Source organism: Pinus tabuliformis, chromosome 3_1, assembly GCF_031772625.1.
Source record: "Pinus tabuliformis cultivar Carrire ecotype Pingquan chromosome 3_1, CPIR1, whole genome shotgun sequence".
In the NCBI taxonomy this organism is placed as follows: domain Eukaryota; kingdom Viridiplantae; phylum Streptophyta; class Pinopsida; order Pinales; family Pinaceae; genus Pinus; species Pinus tabuliformis.
In genome coordinates this window covers 756,459,441-756,470,124 of record NC_142301.1, presented here as the reverse complement: position 1 = coordinate 756,470,124, position 10,684 = coordinate 756,459,441, and the positions used below count along the sequence as shown (strand labels likewise).

The 10,684-nt window shown below is 41.3% G+C and overlaps 1 protein-coding gene across 3 annotated transcripts in view; it reads left to right on the top strand.

Annotated features, from left to right (window-relative positions):
- The first annotated feature begins 2,119 nt into the window (after positions 1-2,119).
- The window catches only part of LOC149189577 (uncharacterized), a 222,937-nt gene continuing 214,372 nt past the window's right edge, over positions 2,120-10,684 (top strand). For 2 of the 3 annotated variants that reach the window (XR_016256405.1, XM_089413238.1), the window contains exon 1: positions 2,121-2,589. Coding sequence is in view for 2 of the 3 variants with exons in the window: in XM_089413238.1 (XP_089269364.1) it covers positions 2,304-2,589 (286 nt within the window). In the remaining variant the exon portion in view is untranslated. Of the gene's footprint in view, positions 2,590-10,684 lie in introns of all 3 variants that reach the window. The other variant, XM_089413237.1, reaches the window with a different exon arrangement.

Below are 10,684 nucleotides of genomic sequence, written 5' to 3'. Positions count from 1 at the left end.
TTCAATCCTATCCCAAGTTGTTCTTAAGGGGGGATGTTAGGATATTCCGACACATAGGAAATAGTTAAGTACAACTTGGTCTAGTATAGAGTTAGGTATAGAGTTAGGTAAAGTGTGTTTCTTTACTATGTACATTTTGTAACTTGCAATCCGACGGTCACGATATGTAGTGATCCGACGGTTCATTCTCTCATCGGTATTACCGACACTTGATCCGTGGCTTAACACCCGATTGGTCCATGATCTCTATTTAAAGAGCATGGAGGGTCATTTGTAGGGTAATCCGTCTATGAGAGAAGCATATGTAAATTTTCATTCTTTTATTAATAAATTGCCTGAAGTGGCCGCATTGGCTCAGGCCGTGGACTGTTTCCCTCTTTGAGGTTTTAACCACATCAAAATACTGGTGTATTGATTAGTGATCTGTTTGTGAGCGGTGTCCTTTGGTGTTATGTCTGAGGAACTTACCCTGTAAATTCCTACATTATCATTGTTCAACAACTAGTGCCTGAGCTGAGGACCTCAAAACACTGAACCCAAGTTGTGTATAATGTAGATCCATGTCAATTCATAATCGAAACCGAAAGGCAACGCTCGAGCTTAAGAGAAAGCCCATTGAGTACACCATGGATTGCGAATATGCTGCCAAACTCAAGCTTTTTACTGTCAAAAACTCAACGGAATTGTTCCACTTGTGGTGGGGGAGAAGCCTAGACATATTAGAAAAGCCAAACAACAAGGTCTCTCATCTCAGAGCAGTGGAGCATAATAATGACTAACATTTGAATAGAGAGTGTTGTGTGTTGTTCACATATGTGGTGCATGAGGAGGGTTGGCCATGCCACCTCCCCTCTTAATTATGATGGAAGGTGGTGGGCTCTCCCCAACCTCCAATGTCCTGACTTAAATTGATAAATAATAATAATAATAACAAAACATTTCCATGTCCATATTAAGTAACATAATTTTAGCATGGTGATGATAACTTTTGGTAAACTATGTGTCGTGTTAGTTGATGTGCCCTATAATAAAATGACGTTTTGGGTGAACACTTCACCCATCTTAAGGGACATGTAGCTTAGCTGATGATGTGAAGAGTGCTAGACCTAGCTAAATAAAGAATTGAGTGAATATTATTGCGAGGGAAGGTGAGAATAAGACTAGAGTGAATATAGCCATTAGGGGAGGTGAGAATGATGAGACTATTGTTTAAATAATTAATATTGACTAAGATGAAAGCAAGAGATATAAGATATTAAATAATAGAAGAGGGGACATAATTTTATATTAAGATAAAGTAATTAAAATTTTTTCTTATATTTTCACTTTGCATTATGAGAGATATTGAAGTTATTTGATTCTTAATATAGAGTTGTCTATAATGCGACTTTTTGGAGATTCCGGTGACGGAATCCGGCGGAAGAAATTGAGGTTAAATCTTGATTTCTTGTAGTTAAAATGGTTTTTTAACTGCATATTTGGATTCAGCACCCTCGAAAACCCCTGGGACGCTTTCATTGTGTAGAAACTAGCTATCAAACTTGCGATTCCAATAAATTCCTGCCGGATTTCGACTGGAAAAACCCACCAGAAAAGCTTTCAAAAAGTCGCGTTATAGACAACTGTGTTGATATATGCTATTTAACAAATAATAATGATAAAAAAAATCAATACACCTTAAAAAAAAATATTTCAATATACAAATTATATAAAATATTTTAACATTTTTGTATAATAATGAAAAAAATTTCATTTTAGATTATAAATACTAAAATAAATCAATCTTAACTCCAATTTATCAAAAGTAAAAATTAAATCTTTTAAAATACAAATCTCGTTTAAAATACAAAACTTAAAATTTTTTGTTCCTTGTACTTTAAAAAAACAATAATTAAAATAAATATGATATATTTATTTGAATTTAAAATTTTACATTCATTGAAAAAACATAACGATCTTAATATACAAATTTTCCATAAACCTTTTCTTTTTTATTTCTAAATAAAAAATTAAATAACAATTTAACAATATACGTTTATCAAAATTTTGTACTCACAATTCTATAACCTTAAACTTCTAAGCTAACTCATTCAATATTTATACCGGAAAAAAACTACAACCTTCTAGACTCATTCAATATCCATGCAACTTAAACCAGGTTTAACAACGACCGTTGTTTTAACTCTCACATCTCTGGCGCCTTAAATTTCACAGAACAAAGCAGCTGCACCCAAACAGTTTTGAATTCAAATCATTCAGCATTTTCCCCTCTTTCGCAGCTCTTTCACTGTTGGAAGGCGAAAATGGTGCAAATTCATATAAAGCAGAGCGAAGAACACCAATTCCTGTACGAATGCCCTGCAACCCAAAACGTCGATACGATAATAAGAGATGTTGTGAGTATTCACAGTCTCCAGACGAGAATCCAGTACCTTTATATCGAAGGAGAGCAGCTGAGCTTGTATGGGCCGGCAAAGCCTCATGACAATGGCGAAGGCCAGGCCCCCGAAGGAGAAGACGCGTCTTCTTCCATCAAGATTCGAGGGCCCTTCTATAATGAGGACCCTTCTGGAAAGCGCACTGGTGAAGGTATGTTAACTTGCCCATGGCCCATTTTCCATTAAATTCCGAGTTAGGTTTTCCGTTTTTTGCCTTAATGTTTATGTACGCAATTTAAAAACAATTTTGCTTTCGTTTGGTTCAATATAAAATTATTTCTATAAGCAGGGAAATTGATTGGGGCACTGCTATACTTAATGGGTTTGTAATTCATTTTTTAGCCGATTTAAATAGAATGGACCATTATGGGGTTAGCGAATTCCGTAGGATATTGCCTACGAAGGGTCATGGGATGATGTTGACAATGAGATGATGCTTTTATGGGTGTGGCTGCCTCTTTTTGAAGCATACAAAGGCTGATCACTGAGTGTTTGCTGTTCATCCATCTTGTTCCCTTTCTGAGCATCATTTTGTGGAGAGAAGGTGGGGTCAATGGGAAGTCATTGGTGAAACGTAAACGGATAGACCAAGATAAAATATCATAAATAGCTGGATAGAACTCCACGGCCATGGTTAGAACACTGGTGCTTGATGTACAGGTGTTATGTTTGAGTCAGCTTCAGTAGCTCAAATTGAAAAAAAAAATACCATGATATTAAGGGTTTTATATGCATGAAAGGATAGTTGTCTATATGCAGTGGGTTTATCACATAAGTATATAAGGCGGTGCGATATGTTAAGTTTTAAGTGAAACTAAAGGCCTAATAATAATAAAATATGGGCGATTTCCAGATCGTTTGGCGTTGCTCTTAATTATTTTTCAACGTAAAAAATGATTACAATTGATGGTCTATTTCCCTGGTTATTATAGGTGATTAATTGGAATCAGATATCACTTGTAAAATGAGTGACAATTGAACTTCATTTGCTATCATGAATAAGGGTTTGAATGCTACAACAATACCGATGACCAATTAATAGATCTGCCATTGGGAAATATAAAAGAAGAAAGAGATAGAGCCCCTGCTAATAGGGGTTTTTCTACTGCAACAAAACGCGGTGACCAATTAATAGTTCCACGTTTGAGAATTTTTTAGAAAGAAATAGATAGAACCCCTCCTATGTGGTCCCATACAACTATTTACATCTTGATTCCATAACGTTTTTTCTTAAATAATAGAACCGTCAATGGGAAATGTATGATTGCTTCCGTTGACATTTCCCAACTAATCGTTTTACTGGAAAGAAATCTAAATTTCCAATTGTAAATCATTGGCATATACTGTGTGTCGAGTTTGTTAATTTTCAGACCATGGCAAGCGGATTTGGAACTCTGAAACTAAAACCTGGACTTGGTACTGAAAAATTGAGCCTCAATCAAAACTGTACATTTTTTAAACAAGGCACTTTGTATTACTATGGCAAAAAATTACATTGTCAGTCTTTGTTCCGCCCAGTGGGAAACCAGACAAGAGGTTTAGCTAAAGTCTCGAGGTTATGGAGACCTCTCCTGACCATAGCACCTGTCAAATAAAAAGAGCAGTACAGTGGCTGACTAATAAAAAAGAGCAGTACATGTGGAAAATAATAGCGAGAAAGGGTTCCTTGATTTGTGCCTTAATCATAGGAGCCAGAACGAGTTCCTTCTTGTGCATGACTCGAGTTCCAAAAAATTAGGAGATTCCCTATAAATTAGGACGAGTTCCTAAAATTTAGAAATGTCCCTAAAAATTAGGATGGGTTAGGATGCAGTTAATTGATGCGTTGAAATTGAAAATCGAGTTCTTGATTTTCTAGTGTGAGTTGATTGAGGAATAACACAAGTGATTGAGTTTCTAGTGACTTGAAATAGGATGAGTTGCATGAGCAATAAACTCATGCTAACTCCATCAATCACAAAATAATTCCTTAATTAGAAAACTCACTAATTTTAACCATTTAAATTGCCTTTAAAAGGAGGAACGAAGGCACAAGTTTAATCATTGTTTTGGTGAACACAAGTTGGTGAGACCAAGCAATAGGAATCTCAAGTTTGTCCGTGGAGCTTGTGAGAGGAAGAGTGTGCAAAAGAAGCTTGTGCATAGGTTGGTAGAGGGCAGTAGAGATCAACAATTGCAAGGGCTTTATGCTTAGAACAAGCAGGGAAGACAAGTGTCTTTTATGATTGAAACAATTATTTTGTAAGAGATCTATTGCTCAGTTTTTCTATCGATAAAATTCTCAACAAGTAGAGGGTTTTCCTAGTTGGGTCCGTAGAAAAAATTGTGCCCTTATTATTGAGATGGTGTGTTTATTTTTGTTCCTATTCCGCTGCAAAGTTTAGTAGAGAAATTATATGTTTATATGAGAAGAAATCATATTTCAGGTTGCTCGTATTAGCAGATCAGATTTTCGTGTATTTTATACATAGTATCAGAGCAGTGAACATAATCGACCAACACACAAATTTTAGCTTTGAGAGGGTTGTGCACAACATGTAAATGTGCTCTAAGGACTGTCAATTTGAAGTGGCAAAAGGACAGTCAGTGGGCTGCTGATATAAACCCTAAGGACCGTGATTTGATGTGTTAAAGTATTGTTGAGTGGGCTGTCTTATGTGTGCCTTGAGTACAATACTTGACGTGACAAATCAGGGTCCAGTGGGCTGACTAGAAAGTCCTGGATCAGTCACGGAGATGATTGTAAGTGGGCATATTGGAAAATGTGAGCACTGTTCACAAACAAAGTCGTGAACAATGCAGGAACAGTGCCGGTTGCAGTGCAGTATCTAATCTAGGTTTGGGATAGAGTTATCAATAGCGTGTGTATAGGTGGGAGGACTATTAGAGGGCTGCCTGAAGAGCCCTAAGTATAGTTCTGGTGGACTATCAGGCTGTTAGAAGGGCAGAAGTATTGGAGCCTAAGGAACTAAACCTTGAAGGAGGCAAGGGTAGCCAAGAGGGCTAGTGAACCAACCCTAGTTCACTATTTTGAGAAGGACATCTTCAGTGGAAAGTGGGCAACCTACTTTGCCCTAAGACTTGTCTTTTGTGGAGCAATAGTGAGGCAAGTAGTGGGCAGGTTGAAGACCCTATGAGTTGGCATCCTTGATAAACAAAGGAGCAGCTAGAGGGCAGACTGTTTGGGCCAAAGATCAGTGACATGAAGAAGTTGTGTTCATTGATAGTGGCGGATTGTGGAGATGCATGCTTTTAGAGGGAGGAACCTTGAGCAGCAAGGCAGGAACTTCTTAGAATAGAGAAGTGATAGACTCGTACAGCATGTTGGCAGAGAATAGGTTTTCTAAGCAGGTTTCGCAGAAGAAAGCAGGGAAGTCTTATAGTTTAGAGGGAGCAACTGCAGAAATGGAGAACTTGGTAGAGTTGAATGTTGGAATTTCTAAGTCTATCTATTAGAAATCCTTCATGTACTTTTCTGATTTATTTCTGCCTATTTGTTCTGATTAATTAACAAGTTATTTACCATGTAAATACTGAAAATAAATACAAGTACATGCTCAACACATTACAGATCATCAACTAAAGGAAACAAAACAAGCACACAAGTGACACCGTTGTTTTTGGACCAATGTCCCCGGAAAACCCAAATTGGGAAAACCGGTGCAACTATCTGAGGTTTTTAATTATTAAGCAGTTTCAAAATACAATCTGGGTGCCAAAACTGGCTCACCCAACAGAGAATAATTTCGGCAGTAGTACCTCTCAGTCAGAGACAGATGTTCTTGCTGAAACCTCAGATAAACACTCTGACAGCTCCCAGCTCCAATCTGCCCCACGAAAACCCCAATGTTAGCCTCTAGGGACTGCGTCAACCCTTTCTAGCCCAGTGTCACCCTAGCTCGCCTTGCGTCAGCCTCTGGAGGCACTGCGTCAGCCCTTAGAGCCTCTCCGTCACCCATGCTGGCTTTCGGAGGCACTGCGCAACTCTTGGCTGTCGCTGCGTGAGACCTGGCCGGCTCTGCGTGAACCTCTAGCTGGCTCTGTGTCCCTCTCTCTCGGCTTCTGCGCTGATCCTCTTGGTACTATTTCTGCCTCTTTGCTTCTGTATTCACTGCCCCTCAGCTGCAACTCTGATCACTCTTTCGACTTCCTCAGCAAACCCTGCCCCAGAAAATCGAAATCTTGATCAACTCGGTGTATTCTCCAAGTGACCCTCAAGCCTCCTCTTATACTTTTCTTGTTGACAATTCAACGGCCGAGATTAAGTCCCTAATCAATGGCTAAGATTAACTCTGGCTTGATCCATGACTTTTGGACCCTTCTAACACAATTTTATATTAATTCACATTAATATTTTATTTTCTTTAAGTTTAGACTTAGGGACTCCATTAAAAATATTAATTATTTTAATATCTCCCAAACTGTTTAGAATCTGCCCAAACCATTTCTGGGTATTGGAGATCTCATGTGCTTTAGCCTCTCCACCAATTTTCGTGGCTAGAGCACATATGATGCTACACCAAATCAACACTCCCTCTTAGCGAGGACTGTGGTCTAGTAATACTCCTAACTGAGCATCACCTTGATCATTCGGCATCGGTCCTTTTGCTGATGCTAGGCCTGCTGCCCAACATCCTCTGAAGCTGTTGCATCATGTACTGCTACCCATGGCTGCATCATGTATTGCTACCCATAGCCCTGCCACTGCCACTGTTGCATCTGTACAACAACTCCCTCTGCATCCGTGCTACTACCCATGGCTCTGCCACTGCTGCATCTGCACTCCAATCCCTTTCATCATGCTGCATCGTGCTGCCCATAGCACTGCCACTGCTAACTGTTGCACTGCAACTCAATTACTGAGAAGTAAGTAACTAATCTCCCAACTCTGACATCTTTGTTAGGCTAGAGACACCCTTGATGCTGAAACTCCCTCTGTCGCTGACAATTGCTCCCTCTTTGACCTCTGTGTTGCTGCAACAACTCTATGCATCTCGCACTGCTGCCTCACGCTGTCCTGGGAATTATGCACTGTAGCTCCCTCTGTGGCTCCATCTGCATCCGTCTCTACCGACACCCGCCAGTCTTGCTACTCCCCTTTGGGGCTCCTGTAGCAAGGTATAATCCAAGAAGTTGGGTACCTCGAGGACCATGCCCCTCATCGCCTGTAGTCCTCCTGACTACACCTCTATGTCTCCCCACTTTCGCTCAAGTGGTGTGTGAGCACTCATGGCACAATCATCATCTGTCTCCACTTCCTTCTCCGCCCTTGCTGGCGTAGCCCTAGTCTCGGAAGCCTCTCCCTTGCTCTTCTTCCTTGGACACTGGGTCACATAATGACCTAGTTCCCCATAGTGGAAGCATTTGACCTTGGAGAGGTCCTTCTTCTTTCGTTTCTCCTGCTTTCCCTTAGATGCTAGGGCAACATCCACCTCCTCCTCCTTCTTGATTCTGACCCCCTTGTCGCTGCTTCTTGCCTTGGTCAGCCTTCTGATCTCTTCTTGGCGAAGAGCCGCCCACATTTCCTCCCAATCTGGAAGGGCCGCCCTGCCCAGTATGCTCTGGACAAACACCTCCCAGTCTTCAGAGACTGTGTTCAGGGTTGTTCTCACCATCAATTCTTGATCCGGCATGGCCCCTATGGAAGTCAGCTGATCTCGGATCTCCTTCAATCGACCGAGGAAGGTGTCGATCTGTTCTCCCTTCTGCATCTGGTATGACCGCAGTTGATTTTCTAGTAGCATCTTCCTCTGCACGGAAGTATGCTGATACAACTTTGTTAGGGCCTCCCACATCTCATTTGCCATATTCTTCTCGGCAATATGTGGTACTACATGGTCCTTGACCTCGTCAAGGATGATTCTCTTGGCCCTCGCCATTGCATCCTTGTACCTATCGTTATCAGTCGGGTCAACTGTGACCGCTATTGTCCTCAAAGTGAAGTGCTTGACACGATTCCTGTCTAGAACGGACAAGATTCTGGCCTTCCAGACTACGAAGTTTGAGGCTCCATCTAGTCTGTCTTGGTCTCTTACCCCGTTCACTGCCATCTCACTGCTCCTCTACTTCCCTCCTGGAAGTTCTTGGTGTGACTCCCTTTGAGCCTCGATTTCCCTCCTGGAAACCCTTCTGCCAATGTTGAGATGCCCCCACTTCGATTGTTAGTGCAACTGCACCACTGATCCAGATTTCTTGGCTAGAAATCCTCGGCAGCAGCTCCCTCCCCCTTGGTCTTGCCCTGTTAGGGACTGTTCTAACTATAGTACCCCACCGGCTTCACTCTGCAACTTACCCACAGCCTCTTCAGCCCCAACAAACTGAATGTTAGAGCTTCTAGGGTCTGCACAATCCCGACACCAGCAAAAATCTGCACCTCCTGGCCCCGGGCGTCAATCCTTGCTGACTAAGAAAGATGACCGGGCACTGTGTAGGTCGAGTCTGCTCCCTTTTGCCACTGCGCTGATCCTCTTCCCGGCTCAAACTTGATGATGCAGGCACTGCGTCAACCCTTCCTTGCTGCTTTTCTGCTAGGAACAACTTCTGTCACTCGGGACAATTGTTTTCTGTTGCTGCTGCTCTGCTCGATTGATGTCCTCAGTTCTCCTGTGATTTGCAACCACCCTTTGATACCATGTTGGAATTTCTAAGTCTAACTGTTAGAAACCCTTCATGTACTTTTCTGATTTATTTCTGCTTACTTGTTTTGATTAATTAACAAGTTATTTACCATGTAAATACTAAAAATAAATACAAGTACATGCTCAACGCATTACAAATCATCAACTGAAGGAAACAAAACAAGCACACAAGTGACACCGTTGTTTTTGGATCAATGTCCCTAGAAAAACCCAATGCGGGAAAACCGGTGCAGCTATCTGAGGGTTTTAATTATTAAGCAGTTTCAGAATACAATATGGGTGCCAAAACTGGCTCACCTAATAGAGAATAATCTCGGTAGTAGTACCTCTCAGTTGGAGACAGATGTTTTGACTGAAACCTCGGATAAACACTCTGATAGCTCCCAACTCCAATTTGCCCCACGAAAACCCCAACGTCAGCATCTAGGGACTGTGTGAGCCCTTTTTGGCCCAGCATCTGCCCAACGTCACCCTAGCTCGCCCTGCGTCAGCCCTTTCTGGCCCAACATCTGCCCAACATCACCCTAGCTCGCCTTGCGTCAGCCTCTGGAGGCACTGTGTCAGCCCTTAGAGCCTTTGCGTTAGCCTTTAGAGCTTTTGTATCACCCACGCTGGTTCTCTGAGGCATTGCGCAACTCCTGGTTGCCTCTGCGTGAGCCCTGGCTAGCTCTTCGTGAACCTCCAACTGGCTCTGTGTCCCTCTCTCTCGGCTTCTGCGCTAATCCTCCCGGTACTATCTCTGCTTCTGTATTCACTGCCCCTCAGCTGCAACTCTGATCACTCTTTCGACTTCCTCAGCAAACCCTGCCCCAGAAAATCGAAATCTTGATCAACTCGGTGTATTCTCGAAGTGACTCTCAAGCCTCCTCTTATACTTTTCTCGTTGACAATTCCATGACCGAGATTAAGTCCTTAATCAACGGCTAAGATTAACTCTGGCTTGATCCATGACTTTTGGACCCTTCTAACACAATTTTATATTAAGTCAGATTAATATTTTATTTTCCCTAAGTTTAGACTTAGGGACTATTAAAAATATTAATTATTTTAATATCTCCCAAACTGTTTAGAATCTGCCCAAACCATTTCTGGGTATTGGAGATCTCATGTGCTTTAGCCTCTCCACCAATTTTCGTGGCTAGAGCACATCTCATGCTACCCCAAATCAACATTGAAGACAGATCCAAGTGGACGAGGTTCTTCCAGGAACACCTTCCTCGCTAAGAGGGAGTGTTGAAAATATTAGCGAGAAAGGTTTCCTTAATTTGTGCCTTAATCATAGGAGCCAAAACGAGTTCCTTCTTGTGCATGACTTGAGTTCCTAAAAATTAGGAGATTCCCTATAAATTAGGATGAGTTCTTATAATTTAGGAATCAGTCCCTAAAAATTAGGATGAGTTAGGATGCAGTTAACTGATGTGTTGAAATTGAAAGTCAAGTTCTTGATTTTCTAGTGTGAGTTGATTGAGGAAAAACACAAGTGATTGAGTTTCAAGTGGTTGAATTGAAATAGGATGAGTTGCATGAGTAGTTAACTCATGCTAACTCAATCAATTACAAAATCATTCCTTAATTAGAAAACTCACTAATTTTAACCATTCGAATTGC